General features: G+C 44.9%; 1 protein-coding gene across 2 annotated transcripts in view; it reads left to right on the top strand.

Moving 5' to 3' along the window:
• Positions 1-1,312: 1,312 nt before the first annotated feature.
• TEKT2 (tektin 2) overlaps positions 1,313-19,782 on the top strand; it is a 52,056-nt gene continuing 33,586 nt past the window's right edge. The window contains exons 1-2 of one of the 2 annotated variants that reach the window (XM_085847043.1): positions 1,313-1,466; positions 15,358-15,616. In XM_085847043.1, coding sequence (XP_085703169.1) covers positions 15,473-15,616 — 144 coding nt within the window. In that variant the 5' untranslated portion in view covers positions 1,313-1,466; positions 15,358-15,472. Of the gene's footprint in view, positions 1,467-15,357; positions 15,617-19,782 lie in introns of those variants that run through there. The other variant, XM_085847042.1, reaches the window with a different exon arrangement.

The following is a 19,782-nucleotide window of genomic DNA, read 5'->3' as shown; positions in this document are numbered from 1 at the left end:
CAGAGAGAGAACGAGAGACAGAGAGAGAACGTGAGACAGAGAGAGAGAACGTGAGACAGAGAGAGAGAACGTGAGACAGAGAGAGAGAACGTGAGACAGAGAGAGAGAACGTGAGACAGAGAGAGAGAACGTGAGACAGAGAGAGAGAACGTGAGACAGAGAGAGAGAACGTGAGACAGAGAGAGAACGTGAGACAGAGAGAGAACGTGAGACAGAGAGAGAACGTGAGACAGAGAGAGAACGTGAGACAGAGAGAGAACGTGAGACAGAGAGAGAACGAGAGGGAGCGAGAGGGAGCGAGAGAGAGGGAGCGAGAGAGAGAGAGATAGAGATAGATAGAGATAGATAGAGATAGATAGAGATAGATAGAGATAGATAGAGATAGATAGATAGATAGAGAGAGATAGATAGATAGAGAGAGATAGATAGATAGAGATAGATAGATAGAGATAGATAGATAGAGATAGAGATAGATAGAGATAGATAGAGATAGATAGATAGAGATAGATAGATAGAGATAGATAGAGATAGATAGAGATAGAGATAGATAGAGATAGATAGAGATAGATAGAGATAGAGATAGATAGAGATAGAGATAGATAGAGATAGAGATAGAGATAAAGATAGATAGAGATAGAGATAGAGATGACGAGACCAACGGACCCCCCCCCCCACACACATACACACACACCCCCTTTTGGAGTGATGGAGAGGACAGTCATCTCGACCCCCCCCCCTCCACACACTTCGCTGGGAGAGAGGGTGCAATGACCTCCTCCCTGGGAGATTAAGAGTGAAAGAATCCCGATGGGAGAAAATCTGAATCGGTGTTTACTGTTTCGATAAGATGGAGAAAGGTTGAACAATAGGGGGTGGGAGGGTATGGCTCACTTTCCAGTTTTAAGTCCACCAACACCAAGATGGGAAAGTGTGGCCCGTATATTTCCAATGTCTGCAATTGTTACGGAATCCTCTCCCCTCCTTCCCTTTCCTCTTTTGTATCCTTGTATCTCGTCTCATCCCTCCTTTTTCACTTCCATTCCCTCCTCTCTTCCCGGTCTCTTATCGAAGAAGAAGAACAAGAACAAGAAGAAGCTGTCTTCCCTTTTTCTTAGCCATCCATGACTTTCTCGTGTCAAAATCCTCATCCTCCTAATCCAGCCAATGGTGCTTACGCATTTTATAGATGGGCCTTTGTCCGCACCCCACAGAAAAACAATGGTAATAGACCAGGTGCATTCTTTTTTGCCATTAAGAGTTGGTCACTTTGTCGTTCGCGTTGCAGCCATTACCCAAGTTTCACCCAATCGCCGAGACTCCCGGAGCATGAAATTAACGGTTCCATTCATGTATCGTTGCCATGGTAACCAGTAAACAGCCGTTGGTTCACGAGTCGTTAGTCGGTGTGCAATGTGTACGTGTGGTTGAGTTTACGCACCTGCTGCCCTCATGTGTACCGATCCCTGGTGAGATTTTCTTTTTTCCAGAGAATGTCGCTCCTTGTTTGAACGATGTCTGCTAATGGGTACGGGCAATGTTAAAGAGTGACCAAGTTTACCTGATCCGTCTAAACTAATCCATGAATGAGAACTCGTGTCGGTGTTTTTGAACGAGTTGTCCGTCTGTGACTCTGTGTTGTTTTTCTTTTTTTAACCTGGAAATTATCGGTGACCTTGTCGGCCATGATTTCGGTTGTATTTTTGTTAAGCTTGGTTACTCTTGTTGAAGGTTATTCGTTGAATGCATGGAGAGGCTTGTGAGTGGTGAGGTGTAAACGAACTCGCTTTATCCACCTGTCAGAGCTGTGAACTTAACCGCAGTCCAATGTTTTAATACCACACCAGATGGCGATGGAACATCACTCGGACTAAAGCACATAAACAGTCACGACTGACTGAATACAAGACGACAAACATTCGTGCAAAGTGATTCAGATCTGCGAATCGCATGAGAATGATGGAACATGAAACGAGCAGCAGTTTAACCGAACCAGACGGCGCTAGTAATCCGTTAACTTTGTTGGTGAACTCACTTTTACGTGTAAATGTCCGCGTTCCCTTCTCATTTTGAATTCTTGACCTGTCACAGGCTTGAATTCTTGTCCCCATCGTGAGCACAAACTAGATTACTCCACTCGCTGGAGCGCACACCTCCACCAGGCTTACGTTTTGTATCCCACTGGATCCCCAATTAGCAAAGTACAGTATTCATCAATGATGAAGATTTGTTTTAAGTGAAACGAACAACCAACGTGTTCATCGTGAACAAAGTTTTCCGTCCACTCCCACTACTACACGGATCAGTGTAGTCCCTGCACTCGACGATTCTACGTCTTATGTTTTACTGTCGTTCACCAAGCTTGGTGTTAGCTAAGCTGTTGAGGTGACTGGATTAATTAATATCTTAGGCTCTTAAGTTCGATCCCCTGTCTCTCCATTAATTACCAGGTGGGTTGACTGTCTGTCATCATCCTTCGTGGTCGGCGAAATGAGTGCCATGTATTGGGGTGATAACCCTTCGGGGTAACCTGCATCGGAGTGGCGACCTGCGTCCAGGACTGCACTCCTTGGTAATTTAAACTACCTTGGCAGCTCCATGTGCCTTTATGGCACAAAAGGAATGGTATAATACTGGTAACAGGGCACTGCATCAGCAGCTCTGCAGTGGAGTTCACGAATCTACATTATAGTTCCCTCCTCTATGGTATGGTTTACTAATATTGTTACGAATCTGGAAGCCATTTGCACACAAACAGACAGCAGCCCCCGCAGTTCAGTTAATTCGATAAGTATGTGTTTATAGTCAGGGTCCCGTCCTTCTGTCTAACGGGAATTACATGTGTGCGCTGCGAAGTTTCTTTATAGTTAGTTTGTTTTTTTTTACATCTTGAAGCCACACAATGCCAACAAATCTTAACTCATCACCTCAGGGCTGGCTCCGCCTTAGCCAGATGGAGTGTTTGGCCCGACCAATGAGGGGTAGCTACGAGTCACCCGACAACCCCTCGCCCAATCCGGAGGCGAGTTCCTCAGAGCGGTTCTCTCGACCCACAGCGGAGGGAAGGATAAGAGAAGGTGGCGAGCCATCGTGAAGGAGAGAAAAAGCATGTGCAGATTAATCATTACATGAAGTTTGCCCAGAGCACCACCAGTGGAATTATTAATAAGCGTGTTGCTCTGATTCGGCTTGCCTTTGCTGGAAGGAGAAGAAGCCTCATCGCCTTCTTGCATTCTCGTCTTGCCTGCTGGCATTCTCATCTACCCGCGGGTGCTCATCTCATCTCGTCTGGTCCGTTCTCGTGCTGGCTGGCGTCCGTTGCGTTGTTCCTGTTCCCTGGTGCTAGGTGTGGCGACGGAGGTGTGGGTTCGAGTCCCCCTCTGAACCAGCTCGTCATGAGCAGACTGCACGAGGCGGACAGGTGCAAGCGTAGCCTCCTGCCCTCAGCTCGCCTTCCCTCCCGAGCTGAAGGGCCAAATACAGGCCGTGGCCACCATTTCTTTGGGTGTGTGTGTGGCGCCATTCTGTTAAGTAGAATTGTAAAGTGCTTTTCGCTCACTGTACATTGCCTGCATTTCTTTTATTTGGATAACTCTGCTCTCTGTGTCCCCCTCCCTTATAAATAAACCCCCAATTGTTAAATGTTCCAGTTCGTTGCCTGTCGTTTTTCCCATTGACCCAGCACGGTGCGGGCTTGAGAAACAGTCAGGCCGTCGGTGCCGTAAGTTGTCATTGGGTCCGACGGACTCTGGTAATTCCGCTCGGTTACACTGGACCGAGGTCGATAGAGCGACCCGGTTCGACAGAGTCCGTCGAGGGTGTGACTTCCCCGGTAATTTGACGATGTGGGTACTTAGGTATATTGAAGTTTGGCTATTAACCCTACCCCACGCCGTCAAAGAATAGGCGAGCATGGTCCTAAAGTGACCCGTGACCTTCGGAGTTATCCGGGGTGATGACCTTTCAATTCTGGTGTTCGGTAGGAGACGGCCTAACTGCTCCGTCTGGCGTTCGGCCTGGCTACCGAACCCGGCACCACAACAATCTGTGATAGTTCACTACTCCGCATATAAATCGCTCCCGTACGGTGTAATTCACGACAGTACGTCAGAGTTCACTACTCTGCGGTCAACAAACTACTACTCTCCGGTATAATTCATGACACTACTTCATAGTTCACTACTGTACGGTATAATTCTCTATTTTGTGGTACAGTTCACGATTCTACATACAAGTCACTGCGCTTTGGGATAATGTCGATTCAACAATTCCTTCTCCCATCGTTTCCGTGAGTCTGTTACCTTTGGGTTCAGAGCTGACCCAACCCCCATGAACCATCCTGTGTCCAGGTGTTCCGCTCGGTTGCGTAAAATTCCCTCATGCTTCAGAAAACATTCCCCTTGAGAGTTAGCTGAGAGACCTTATCGTGTTCTCAATCCATCGGATCGCACATAGCACATAGCACGCCGTTTTCCTGAACAGATCGAGCTTTATTGAGAGCTCACGCAAAATAACACCGAGCCTGCGCAAATCAGAGAGCCAATGAATGAATAGCGACGACAAGCTGGTCAGTGACATAGGTAGTTGCTACATCATTGCATACTAGTCATACAGTTTTTGACGGATCGGGCTGAAATTTTTTGACAAAGAGGTTGATTATAGTGCGCATAAAAGCGCGGAAGCCGATTTTTGATTTTCGAAAAAAATATGTTAAAATATTTTTCGGATTTTTCAAAAATTTCAAAGTCCCGTTGCAAGGCAACGGTGGTGTCCATAGCAACGGTGCTCAAAAGCATACAACTAGATCCTGGTATGAACCTACCAGTCAAGTTTCATCAAAATCGGTTGACTCCTCTGGCCTCCAGAGCTGTCCATTACATACATACAGACAGACGGAAAACCTGAGAATAACGTAGTCAGTCTAGCGACCACCAAAAAATCTAACGGAGCATGCGCAGGAAGGCGTCAGGTGACGTCACGTGGTGAGAAGTAAAACAACAACAACCAATACTGGAGCTGTGATCCCTCAGTGAAGTATTTCTTTGAGAGCTGTTGTATAAACAACTCTTACGAAATCCTCAAATCCTCAAGTAAGGGTTTGCTTAAATGTGAGGAAATCCTTGGGAGCCGTTGAGATGCGAGGCAACCAATCAGATTAGAGATAGGAAGCGGCTTCTGAAAGCTCAACGGCAACGGAAGCGCAAAAATCACTTCAGAAAGCGACAGGAGCGTTACCAGAGGCTTCTTGTATTATTTGTGTTGTTGGAGTTCTCCTATTTTTAATTAGAACACTATAACTATACATCGTGTATAATTGTTAAGAATCACTCGATTTGGAGCACACCTCGCTGCCACAGGGTAATATGGAATAGGCAAAGCCGAGAAGCGAACGTAGAATTCTTCCTACATTCACTTCTGACTTTACATAAAACTTGTTCACAACTGTATACTTGCCAACTATACCGTGGAACATGTAAGCGCCGCACAGCTGATGATTTTGACGCAATTTCCGGTTACTTCGGCCTGGATTCGGGATCAGCGATCAAATAATGTAAATCACGATTAAAAAATACTTTTTGATGATGCGGGAGATATCTTTATTAAAATTAACTTTGGGAAAAAAAAAATATTGAATAAATAAATAAATAAATAAATAAACGATCACTTCTGGTCAAGAATAAAAGAAATTAAGTTCCGGAAAGTTTCAAAATCACTCCCGGTAATGTTAAATACAAAATAAACACTTCCTGTCATGAAAAAAAATCACTTTCGGAAGTATAAAATTAACTTTGGGAAAAAATAATTGAATAAATAAATAAACACTTCCGGTCATGATCTCCTGGCATGCATCATTCCCCTTGACAAAAATCGGAAACAAAAAAAAACAGAAGCAAAAAAAAAACGGAAGCAAAATTGTCATAGCCAACGACATGGATTCACAATTGCCAGGGCATTGTGTTGTTTTTGTTGTTTCCTATTCTCTCATGTGCACGCGTTAAGTAATATTCACAAGATAGAAATAAAACCCGATCGTGTTTATACACCGCACAGCGTTTAACAACAACCGGAAGCAAAAGGTGATAGCTGATGACACGGATTCCAAATAGCCAGGGGTATTGTGTTGTTGTTGTTGTTTCCTATTCTCTCATGTGCACGCGTTAAGTATGAAGCTCACTGCGTTCGCTAATATGGAATAGGCAAAGCCTAGAAGCGAACGTAGAATTCTTCTTACTGTAATGTCTGGGGTGCAGTGAGACACGGAGAGAGTGTGGGCATAGTCGTAACTGTTTATTGCATGCCCGGATGTACACTACTCCGAGCCTCCAGCGGGCGCGTAAAGATATATGAACCCGCTACCCACGTGACTATCATCATAAGTACGCCACGCCCCTCAGCACTCTATGCCCATACACCACACTCCTCCCTCCTAAAATTATAATTATAAAATGACAATTATAATTATAAAATGACAAGCATAAACAACAACATGATATTGATCAAAAATCAGTGGCACTATGACACAAAAAGCAACTAGTGACAAAATGACACTGTGCAAAAGCATTGGCACTACGACACAAAAAGCAACTGGTGAAAAAAGGACACCAACATCCAAAATCCTCCAAGCACCACGTCACTTGATCCGCCCTGGGCAGACAGCACCACCAGACGGCCCATGCTTACACGCCTTCTGGCTAGGTCGAGGTGACACCCTAGGCGAACCTCCCCCTGCACCATCAAACGCCCCCGGCTGACAAGCTTGCTCGTCTCCCTCGGACAGGACCTAATCAGGTAAACACCCCGAGTCCGCTAGCCCCGTGGGCGCCAGCACGTCTGGCTTTGGTGAGATCAGAGGAGGGGGTGACGCTGAACAGCAAACATGCCCCGGTTCCACGTGTCGCTTCCACACCTCCCCATCATCAATCTGAACCAGGCAATTTGCAGGTTCCATAACCCGCTGTCCCACATCAAAAATGCGCACCACTGTCGGGCGCAACATTGCCCCAACCACCGACCCTCCAGGTCGCAGCAAAACCAGTCTAGACTGTAATGCACGTCTATCTAGATTGTAATGCACGTCTATACAGACAGATGGCAGGGTCATCGGTGGCTGAATGTATCACATTTCCACACGGTACCGAAAACACATTAAGTACCGTCTGCGCAGATGCAAACTCCCCTTTACGCAAAGCACGTTTCCACATCGCAACAAACGATTCTGCCTGCTCGTTCGTGACAGTCTGACACAACATTTTAACAAACGATTCTGCCTGCTCGTTAGTGGCAGCATGGCACAGCATTTTAACACACGATTCTGCCTGCTCGTTAGTGGCAGGATGGCACAGCATTTTAACACACGATTCTGCCTGCTCGTTAGTGGCAGGATGGCACAGCATTTTAACACACGATTCTGCCTGCTCGTTAGTGGCAGGATGGCACAGCATTTTAACAAACGATTCTGCCTGCTCGTTAGTGGCAGGATGGCACAGCATTTTAACACACGATTCTGCCTGCTCGTTAGTGGCAGCATGGCACAGCATTTTAACACACGATTCTGCCTGCTCGTTAGTGGCAGCATGGCACAGCATTTTAACACACGATTCTGCCTGCTCGTTAGTGGCAGGATGGCACAGCATTTTAACACACGATTCTGCCTGCTCTTTTGTGGCAGGATGGCACAGCATTTTAACACACGATTCTGCTTGCTCGTTTGTTGCAGGATGGCACAACATTTGAACAAACCGTTTAAGGTGTTGAACACCGTCGCGATGCACAAGATCATTTACCACATCTGCGAGGAACTGCGGACCATTAACAGAACGCAGGTTATCGGGTATGCCTTTATTACGAACGCTCGTCCGCAGCCTCGTTACAGTAATGCCCGTCGATGCACTCAGCAAAACCACATGCCCTGGCCACCCAGAGAACGCATCAATCACAATCAAACACATTCCACTCACGCGCGGATTATCAGCATTCGTCTGCCCAGCGGCACAATGCTTAATCACTCGTTCAATGTCTCTACTCAACCCCGGCCACCACAACAATTTTGCGAACAACCATAGTTCGGTTGTGGGATGGACGACTGAAGGCGTAGAGATGAACCCTTGTCGCCTCCTCTTCTGCGTTGGCTCCTCGACCATGCAGACCGTGCTCGAGGCGATCACGTGTTGAACGATCGCCTGCACGACACGAGCGTGCGCCGGACAACGAGCCGATCCCACCGTCGAAGGCAGATCGCTCCAATCCCCCATTGAAATCGCCTGAACGACATGGGCGAGTACTCTGCTCCAATCCCCCGTTGGAATCGCCTGAACGACACGAGCGAGTACTGTATCATGAGCCGACTCCACCGCGACCTGCTTGGTGGTGACCGGCCCACCCTGGACCTGGCTCAATGCAAAAACATCAACCTGGCCGGCTGATTCAGACGAAGCTGGACCCTCCGCGCAAGGCAAGCGCGAGGGACCGTCACAATCGGCACGCTTCCCGCGGCCCTCCGCACAAGGCAAGCGCGAGAGACCATCGCAGTCGGCATGCCCCCCGTTCCTCCAGAACTGTATATCGTAGTTGTAGGAAGCAAGGAACAGACACTAACTCTGCATCCGCGCGACCCCTGCCCACAGCAGGACCTCGCACGCGGGATTCAAGGGAGGCACCCCACCCTCCTTCCTCAAAAGCTTTGCCTGCACATCCTCGAGTTGTTCAAGCTTGTTAAACAAATCTTGATGCCTTTGAAAAACCTCCTCCAACTGATTCTCTAGTCGGCTCGGCACGGGTTGCCCAAGGTGAATGGCTGGCATCGTCCAGTCTAGCCTGATGCGAGTCAGCCAGTCTCGGCCCAGGAGCGCCGGCCCCTCCTATCGTACCACAAACAGCGAGAGCATGGCTCTTTGACCTTGGTAGGTCACAGATACGTCTGCCATTCCAACTGTCGTAATCGCTTCGCTGGTGTACGTGTACAGCGTGAGGTTAGACCTGATAAGGTTGAAACCGTTGAGTCTACGAGCGGTCTGTTCGCCAATGATTGACACCGCGGCTCCGGTATCAATTTGGAAAACGATCGGTTTCTTGTTCACCTCGATCTCCACAGTCATTGGTCTTGTCACCGTCGGACCAATTGAAAACAGGCTCATCCTCAGCTGCAGGTTCTGCTTCGAGTCGTCTGGGTTGCCTCGTGCAGGTTGCAGGTCTTGCCCCGGGACGTAAAAGCGTACGTCATGTACAAAACCTCGTATAGGTTGCAGGTCTCGCTCCAGGTCGTCGGGGTGGCCTCGCACAGGTTGCAGGTCTTGCCCTGGGTCATCGGGGTTGTCCCACGCCACGTGGACCTCCGGACCACCTGTGAGGCTCTGGCCGGCAATGGTTCGGACATCTCTCAGAGTCTGTTCGACGGCCGATGCCGTTTTGACTGCTGAATTGAACGTAATGTCCTCGTACCTCAGCCGTAGTATCGCCGAAACCATTTCCGAGTCTTGCAATCCAGAAATAAACCGATCTTTGAGCCTGGCCTGCCGTTCACTCGACGTAAATTTGCAGGCGACGGCCCGATGTTTCACCCGCGCGGCGAAACTCGCGATGCGCTCCCTCGGGCTCCTTGCCAGGTGATCGAACTCATACCACGCCAGCTGCGATGATTTTCCCGGCGCCGTGTGCGCCTGGCAATCCAATTGCTCCGTCAACAACTCAGTCATTGCCGACGAAAACATGCACTCTGCCATGAGCGGTGATTCGAAACATCCTCGTCAACAACTGTAATGTCCGGGGTGCAGTGAGACACGGAGAGAGTGTGGGCGTAGTCGTAACTCTGTTTATTGCGTGCCCGGATGTACACTACTCCGAGCCTCCAGCGGGTAAGGATATATGAACCCGCTACCCATGTGACTATCATCATAAGTACGCCACACCCCTCAGCACTCAATGACCATACACCACACTTACATTCGCTTCTGACTTTACATAAAACTTGTTCACAACATTATACTTGCCAACTATACCGTGGTACATGTAAGCGCCGCACAGCTGATGATTTTGACGCAATTTCCGGTTACTTCGGCCTGGATTCGGGATCAGCGATCAAATAATGTAAATCACGATTAAAAATTATTTTTTGATGATGCGGGAGATATCTTTATTAAAATTAACTTTGGGAAAAAAAATATTGAATAAATAAACAATCACTTATTGTCAAGAATAAAAGAAAATATAAGTTCCGGAAAGTTTCAAAATCACTCCCGGTAATGTTAAATACAAAATAAACACTTCCTGTCATGAAAAAATCACTTTCGGAAGTATAAAATTAACTTTGGGGAAAAAAAAATTATTGAATAAATAAATAAACACTTCCGGTCATGATCTCCCGGCATGCATCATTCCCCATGACAAAAACCGGAAACAAAAAAAACCAGAAACAAAATAAAAATGGAAGCAAAAGGGTCATAGCCAACGACACGGATTCACAATTGCCAGGGTATTGTGTTGCTTTTTGTTGTTTCCTATTCTCTCATGTGCATGCGTTAAGTAATATTCACAAGATAGAAATAAAACCCAATCGTGTTTATACACCGCACAGCGTTTAACAACAACCGGAAGCAAAAGGTGATAGCTGATGACACGGATTCCCAATAGCCAGGGCGATTGTGTTGTTGTTGTTTCCTATTCTCTCACGTGTACGCGTTAAGTATGAAACTCACTGCGTTCGCTATTAAACCGACACTCCCCGAATCGAACGAGGCCCAACACGTCTGTGTAACGCGAGATTGACGAGTTGTGGACCCACTGATCCGCTGCGTTCAATCCATTTATTACGTACGCAGTTCCCTGTTTGTTTGTTTTTTCCTGGGGTTACTGTCGATATCGACTGAATCGATATCTAAATAACTTGAACATGAAGTAATAAATGTTTGCACCATAAAATTACCGTTACACCAGCATCACGGACAAGCAAGTCAATCAGCTGCACCTGCAGTACCTGCACCGGAACACACCTTTACATCGGGTGGAATATCATGTGTCACATTTTTTGAAACGTATTGTTGTGGAAATGACTCCTGGGGGATCAGAAGATTTTATTTTTACTTATTTTACAATGTCGAGGCTGGAAGGAGAGCTAACACGCAGAATGTACAACAAGGGGAGCAGGAGACAAGAGGGGTGGGAGAGGGAAGGAAAAAAGTTGGGAACAAAGACATGAGATCTGTGGAAGGGAGAGGGATGGGGTGAGGTACACAGGGTAAACAAGATGGACACTACAGGGACTTTCAGGTCCTTACACCACATGGACTTTCAGGAAGGAAAGCAGGGAATTTTGAAGGAGGTGGGTTTGGAGTGGATTAGCGAGTGTTGAAAAGTTCAAGGTTTTGAATGGGGGAAGAGAAGAGGTGGTGGTGAACAGCTGTTTTGAAGCCCTGGAGGGAAGAGTGGGATTGAACAGAGTGTGGGAGTTTATTCCAAAGGCGGGAAAAAAGGGTAATGAAAGAGTGAAGGTGAGCAGTGATTCGTGATTTTGGTAGTTTTACCAGAAGGGGGTTGCTGGCGGACCTTGGAGAGCCCAGCGGAAATATGGGGATGGGGGTGGGGGATATCGCAAACGGAGCAGGGGGGCGAGGCCGGAGAGAAGATGGTAGAAGACAGAAAAACCACCGACCTGCTTGCAATGAGAGACCCAAAGACTCAGTGTTATCACGGGAGATACCAATGATCCTAAATGCTTTGGTTTCCACAGCGTGAAGCCGGGAGATAAAACGTCATGAAAACCAGAAAACCACAGCATGATGAAAAGCAGAAAAGGAACAGGGCCAAGAACATTACCTTGAGGAACTGCAGCCTGGACAGGAAGAGAGGATGAGAGAACTCCATTAAGGGCCACACGTTGGTTGTGATAGGAGAGGAAGTCTGCAAGCCTTGAGTGGAGATGACCTTGGATACCGTAGGAAGAGAGTTTGGTGAGGTGGGCAGGGTGCTAGACCATATTGAAGGCACGTGATATGTCTTAGGAGATGGCTCTGATTTCATGTCTGGCATTGAGGACCTCCATCCATTGTTGGGAAAGCAGAAACAGCATATCCAGGGTAGAGTGACCTGGTCTAAATACAAATTGATGATCGGATATCAAGCCATTGGACAAGAGGACTGAATTAATGTCGAAAACGATGATGGATTCCATAACCTTGCCAATGATTGGGAGAAGGTTGATTGGTCTGTTGTTTCAAGGTTCTGTTATTGCACCTTTTTTACTCAGAGTGGTAATGTTTGCTGATTTCCAAGCAGATGGCAGATAACCTTGAGCAAATGACAGGGTGATTAGAACAGAGAGAGGGTGAGCAAGAGCAGAGGAGCAGGTTTTTAGAACATGTGGGCTGATGCCGTCTGGACCGGTTGCAGAATTTGAGTCGATGTTTGACAGCAAGCTCCCCATCTTCTCAGGAGAAAAGGACACAGAGTCCAGGAACAGCTGGGTATGACTGGGTAAGGTGTGTACAGAAAGCGATGGGTTTGGGACTCACCGAGTTGAGGACTCACTGTTAGAAGCAAACACCGAGTTGAGGCATTCAGCCTTTTCACATTCAGTGTGAGCTGTGCAGCCATTTGAGGTAAGAGGGGCGGGCGGGGCAGGGGGTGGAGGGGGAACATACACCAGAAACAGACTTAACTAGATGCCACCAGTATTTGGAGGAGGGAGACAGGTTTGAATGTTCAGACTTGAGATGAGAAAGATGTTTCCTGGCTCTCCTGAGGGTAGACACACACTTGTTCTTCTTCCGAGCTTTGTGGAAGGAACTGAGATTGCCCTCAGTTGGATGTGCTTTCCATGAGGTGAAGGCAAGTTGTTTCAGGACAACTGCCTTACCACAAGCTTCAGTGTACCATGGACGGGAGTAAGGGTAGGACAACTGAAGATGAGATGGGATAAATCTGTGCATGAGAGAGAGCAAGTTTCTACGAAATAATTCTCAGAACGAGTTGATGTTGGAGGAAGTCGAGATGGGAGACCAGTCGAGAAGTTTGATGGCTGCTTGACGTCCCTGCCAGTCGGCCTGAGTGAAATGCCAGACTCGACGGCACTGAGGTGGTTCTTTAACAACAGCAACAGAGATGTTTACTTTGATAAGCATGTGGTCAGATGAACCGAAGAGCATATATTTTCTGGGAAATTGGTCAAAATCAGATCCAGAAGAGATGGAGTACCGTTGGTTGAGATCCTGGTCTGGAAGTTGACCGATTGAGTCAGTCCCAATGAGTCACAGAAGTCTTTTGCTGAAGTGCCATGGCAGGTGAGAGAGGTACCCACACCCAGCCAACTGGCATGATGACAGTTGAAATCAACACATATGAGGAAGAGAGTTTGGATGAGAAGACAGAAGTTGGTCCATGTTTTTGGACAATGAGGTGTAAATGGAGTCATCGCTGTTTGGTGGATGGCACAGCACACACATATATATATATATATATATATATATATATATATATATATATATATATATATATATATATATATATATATATATATATATATATATATATATATATATATATATATATATATATATATATACACACACACATGAGGTGGGAGTGGAGGGGAAGCCATAGCTAGAGGTATTCCCTGGGGATTTGGCGAAGAGAGGGCAGTGCATGGAGAGTGAGGAATAGAGTTTTATGAAGAGAGCAACTCCTCCACCAGGACGATGCTCAGGTCTGTCATACCGGAGGAGGGAGTAACCAGGGAGAGATACTCGGGAGTCAGACACGTCTTGAGGGAGGAAAGTTTCTGTTAAACAAATTATGTCTGGTTTGTCAGTGGCAACCTGTATGGAAATATCTGTCAATGTTGAGCGAAGGTCGCGGATGTTTGAGGTCCACACTGTTAAGGAAGAGGGAGGGGAGGAGGTTTTGGGTGCAGGAGAGGGGAGGGGGAGAGTTCTTGAAAGAGTGTGGGGGATTGCAAAAGAGCGAGGGGAGAGGGCCGGATGAGAGGAGAAAAGGCTTGGTGTTGTTTGGTTGAGGTACATTGGGGAGTAATAAGAGAGAAGGCAGAGGGCAGTTGAAGATTTGAGGAGGTGGAGTGATAAGATGGAAGAGGGTGGGGGAAAGACGTGCCTTTGTTGATGTGGGAGGAGGAAGATCTTTGGGAAGGGGGAATGAGGGGGGAGATTGGAGTGAGAAGGGTGAGGGCAGAGTTTTTGAGAAAGGTGAGAGGGAAGCTTGGAGGGGGAAGAGTGTGAAGGTTGCTTTGAGAGGGAGGGGAGACGATGAGAGCAGGCACGGCCAAGGTGCAAGAGGGCGGGGAGAGGTGGGAAGAGGGGAAGGATGACACTTGGTCGTAGTATGGTGAAGAAGGGAGCAGGCAGGGGGAGGTACAGGATTTGAGGGGTTGGGAAGAGTTGGGGTGTGATGAGAGGAAAGAAGTAGCATGTTTGTGGTGATGAGTATACTGATTGAGAGAGTGAGATCTCTTTTTGGTTAGAATGTAACCCACAGCTGTTAGAACACCACACACATTGGGACAACAGAGGAGGAGCTGATATTGAAGCAGAAGACAGTGAAGAAGTACCAAGAGCAGAGGTAGGATGAGGGGCAAGATGGGAGTGGTAAGGAGAGGGGATAACAGGTGAGGGGTGAGGAGGAGGTACAGTAGATGTAAGGAGGTGGAGTGAATTGGCACTGACACTGGAAAAAATGGAAGATTGATGGAACACGAACATGTATTGCAAACTGGGATTTAAATTTTTTTTGAGTCAGAGATGCGATTAAAGACATTACGTCGTGAGGAATTTAATAAAGGAGAATTAAGACAATGGAGAAAAGAAGCGTTGTAATAGTGGGACTTTTGAGACACGGGATGAAACACCATTTTAGACACGAATGTAAAAGTCTTTTGAAGGAGACGAAGAAGAAGAAGAAGAACAACAACAACAACAACAACAAATTTTGAAACAAAACCAAACTAGGAACAAACAGTAAGCATGGAGGAAACAAACTAAAGTCAAAACGCGACAAACAATGACCGGAAACTTATCTTTGAGAAAGTCGGCAGAGACCCCTGAGAGAACCAACCGTCACCTCAAAAACTTGAACCAGAAGTGTAGATCCTTCGTGTAATTCTAGTTATTCCTTAATAAGTGTTCTCCATCAGGGTAATATCGACATAGACATTAAGCGGGTTGAGGCGGTCTCTGAAAAAAATGTTTATGACATCTGGTGTGGTGAGAAAATATTTAAGTCAATCCTCAAATTTTTCCTCATATGGACAACATTGCTGTTTGGTGATTAACAACAATTATTGCTGAATATGGTGGAGGTGGACAATATGGATAGTGTACCATATATACTAGGAGCAATAATCATGTGATTTTTTGACAGGGTTATTGCCTCCAAAGTTATCTTGGACCAAGGCTTGAAGGATCTCCATCCATTCCTCACCCCCGACCCCTGACGTCCAACTCGAGGCCTGAGCTCGTAAGGTGCCTGTCCCAGAATGGACAAACGGATCTTACAAATGTCCTCGGTCGAGCGGAATGACTGGCAGACACACCTCTGCGATGGTGCCATGGCGCAGCGTTTGGCCACGGACAAGCTGTGTAGAGTTTCACAGAACCTTCGGGATAATACCAAATTACAGGTGCGTCAGGTAACTGTAGTCATGTTAACTAAAGAGGAGAGAGTTTGGGGCAGGGGGATATTTTGAGAGCATTTAAAGGAGAAGTTTGACTTTCATTTGCCCCGATTCCAAACAAGGGGACATTCTATCACAGAACATTAATGGGGCGTTTCACAACTTTTCAGGTGATGTTTTAAGTTGATCTGTTGCTACCATATGGCTCATGATGCTGGGATCCCGTGTTCAAGTCCCATATGCTGCATTTACTGTGCCCTAATGTCTTCTTTTTAAATCGTAGGAAGAGAAAATTTAACCCTAACCTTCTCCCATGATTTACTGAGAACATATTTTCCCCCCATTTGCCATTGGTGTGATGTCATGTTCCACGGGCGTGACGTCATCTCACCACTTTGACGTGCTAGTGCATGTGTAAATGCTTTAAAGCTCATTACTGGAGGAAACGTGTCAACACTCGTTTGCTTCACTACAACTCAAAAGTGATCAACATCTCGAGGGGATGTAAAGGGTTGAAGTGAAAAAAAAAGAACGTTTATGACAAATTTGCCTTTGATAATTGTAGTGAAGGGAATGGATGATGAGGGTGTGGTTGTAGGAGGAGGAGGTAAGGAGGCTGAGAGTGTATTCCAAATACTGTAGTCAAAAATTGATGATTCTCTGGAAGGAGTGCTGGTTAACCTGAGCATGAAAAAATATCCGAACACAGGCTGGGTGCACTTTCCAAACCCATTGTTGAACACATTGATACATCTTGTGAGTTTCACTGAGACGCCACCTGACTAATATCTAAGACCTAATTTGGTTTGTGATCATACATTATTCATCAGGCATTGTTCATCAGGAATTGTTCATCAAACATTATTCATCAAGCATAGTTAATGAAGCATTGTTCATTAGGCATTATTCATAAAACATTGTCATTAGGACGTTGTTTATCAGGCATTGTAATGAAGATGTTGTACATCAGGCAGTTAATAAGGAATTACTCATCAAGCATAGTTCATAAAGCATTGTTCATCATGCATTACTTATCAACCATTACTCATCAAACATAGTTCACCAGCATTGTTTATCAGGCATTGTTCATAAGGCATAGTTCCCAAGGCATTGCTCATTAGGCATTGTCATTTGGACTTTGTTCATCAGGTAGTTCATAAGCGATTACTCATCAACAATGACTCATCAAGCATTGTTCACCGGCATTGTTTATGAGGCACTATTCATAATCCATTGCTCATAAGGCAGTCATGTCAGGTGTGGGAGTCTGCGCCGGAGCAGCTCATCGCTGCATCCACTTTCCACTCCAGGGACACCAGGGACCTCCATTTGGCCATCCCCCAAGCAGATGCCTGGCTCATCCCCATCTCCTTGAGATGCATAAGACAGTGTTCATAGGATATTGTTCATCAAGCATTGTTCACCCGGCATTTTTCATGACATTATTCATCAAGCATACGTCATTAGGCATTTCTCATCAGGCATTGTTCAACAGGCATTGTTCATCAGGCATTGTTACCCTCACTGAAGGAGAGGGTATTGAAATTTTCACCATTATTGCAACAACTCATGTAGAATGTTTTAATGATAATTATGACCTCATAGTTCACGTGGTGTGGCAGCCACATTGGAAAAATAGAAAAACTTTGGACCTCTGTATCCCTGAAACTGCACCAAGGAAAAAAATTGAAATTTGGCACATAGCAAGTACTCCTCATGGGAAATGGGTGTGATTTTTTATGAGGTTGTCGCTGCCTTCGTTATGACGTCATAATTGCATATGTAGAACGCCACATCTGATCAGTATGAAAATTTTTGAGTGTCATATAGGGGTAAAAGGGTTCACAGAAAAATATTCAATACATCATCGGTCACGTGATTCGGCAGCCATGATTAAAAAAAAATAAAAACCTTCAAAAATCTTCTTCTCTGAAGTGGCTGAACAAATTGAGGTGAAACTTTACAAGTATGACCGCTTTTGAGAAACAAAAGTTTCACACATCTGATATCATAGGTCACATGTTTTGGCAGTCATATTGGATTTATCTTGAAACCTATAAAATTACACCACTCAAAAGAAGTCCTGGTGAGAGTCTGCAATCTCTGATTGCTCTTTTTCTTGTTCATAATGCATTATTCTTCAAGCATTATTCATAAGGCATTGTTCATGAGGCATTGTTCTTAATGCATTGTTCATCAAACATTATTCATGAAGCATAGTTCATAAAATGCCTGGTGTTGGCTTAATGGTTAGGGTGGTGGCTTGGGATCCCAGGATCCTGAGTTCAAATCCCCCTTGGCTGTTGAATTAATACCAGGTGGGGTTGACTCTGCCTGTCATCCTTTGGAGGTTGGCAAAATGAATGCCAGCTTGTTGGTAACTGTGTTGGAGTGGTGACCCATCCAGGATTGTACCCAATAGCCAAGGAAACTGCTAAAGCAGCACCAACGCTTTGCACAGAGCATGGTCCAAATGGATGAATGGAGAGTTCTTAAGGCATTGTTTTTAATGCATTGTTCATCAGCCATTGGTTAAAATGAATTTTTTGTCAGGCATTGTTTGTCAGCCATTATTCATAAGACTGTTCATCAGGCACTGTTCATTAGGTGTTGTTCATCAGGCACTGTTCATTAGGTGTTGTTCATCGTGCATTGTTCATCGTGCATTGTTCATCAGGCGTTGTTCATCAGGCATTGTTCATAATGCATTACTCTTCAGGCATTGTTCATCAGCCATTATTCATAAGGCATTGTTCATCAAGCACTGTTCATTAGGCATTGTTAATCAGGCATTGTTCAAAATGCATTGTTCATCAGACATTATTCATAAGGCATTGTTCATCAAACATTGTTCATCAAGCATAATTCATGAGGCATTGCTCACCAGGTGTTGTTCATCATGAATTATTCATAATGCATTGTTCGTCAAACATTATTCATCAATCATAGTTCATAAGGAATTGTTCATGAGGCATTGCTCATAATGATTTGTTCATTATGCTTTGTTTATTAGGCTTTGCTTCGTATGCATTGTTCATCAGGCATTGTTCGTAATGCATTTTTCATCAGGCATTGCTCATAATGATTTGTTAATAATGCATTGTTAATAATGCATTGTTCATCAGGCATTGGTTATCACAAATTGGTCATAAGGCATTGTATAACTCTGAAAAGGGTCATCGATGCACTTTTTGGAATTGTGGAATTTTTGACATTTTCCCATATATATTCCACAAGTTGCTTTCCATACCTTTTCACTTGCATTATTTTCCAACCTCTTCTCCCCTTTCTTCCATCTCATCTTTTCTCAATACTCCCATTCCCCTATTTTGCATATGTAATATATATATATATTTATATATCCATATATATATATATATATATATATATATTATATTTTAAAAACAAATATATATATATATATATATATATATATATATATATATGTATATATATATATATATATGTATATATATATATATATATATATATATATATATATATATATATATATATATATATATACATACTGTATATTGGCTTGAATTATAATTTTGGATTATTTTACTAAGTCAGCAGCAGAGGGCGTCTGTGGTCCCCAAGCAATGACCCACAGTGCCAAAGCTGAGCATGCTGATGGTTGCTTCCCTGGTCGAGCATTCTGAAAGCACTAAGTTTACTATATAGAGGGAGGCGAGGATGATTTCTGTTTATGGACATGCACATCAGCAGAGGCGGGAGGGTTGGATAAATGTAGTAAATTGAAGTTAACAATGGAGGATGAAAGGAGATACAATGCCTTCAGAAACTATTCACACCCCTCAACTTTTGTCACATTTTGTTGTTGCAGCCTGAATTTAAAATGAATGAAATTAAAAAAATTTTATCACCGATCTACACAAAATATCCCATAATGACAAAATGAAAATGTGTTTTTAGAAATTTTTACAAATTCATTAAAAATCAAAATCCGAAATGTCTTGCATCAAAAAGTATTCAGCCTCCTGAGTCAACACTTCGTAGAAGTTCCTTTGGCAGCAATTACAGCTTTGAGTCTTCTTGGGTATGTCTGTATTCAGTTTACACGTCTAGATTTGGGGATTTTCTCCCATTCTTCTTGCAGATTTGCTCAAGCTCTGTCAAGTTGTATGGGGAGTGTCATTGAACAGCAA

Source organism: Eptatretus burgeri, chromosome 11 (genome assembly GCF_056783735.1).
Source record: "Eptatretus burgeri isolate ZD-2024b chromosome 11, Ebu_testis_v1, whole genome shotgun sequence".
Taxonomy (NCBI): domain Eukaryota; kingdom Metazoa; phylum Chordata; class Myxini; order Myxiniformes; family Myxinidae; genus Eptatretus; species Eptatretus burgeri.
Note: the sequence above shows the minus strand (reverse complement) of the source record. Positions and strands in the feature narration are given on the sequence as shown.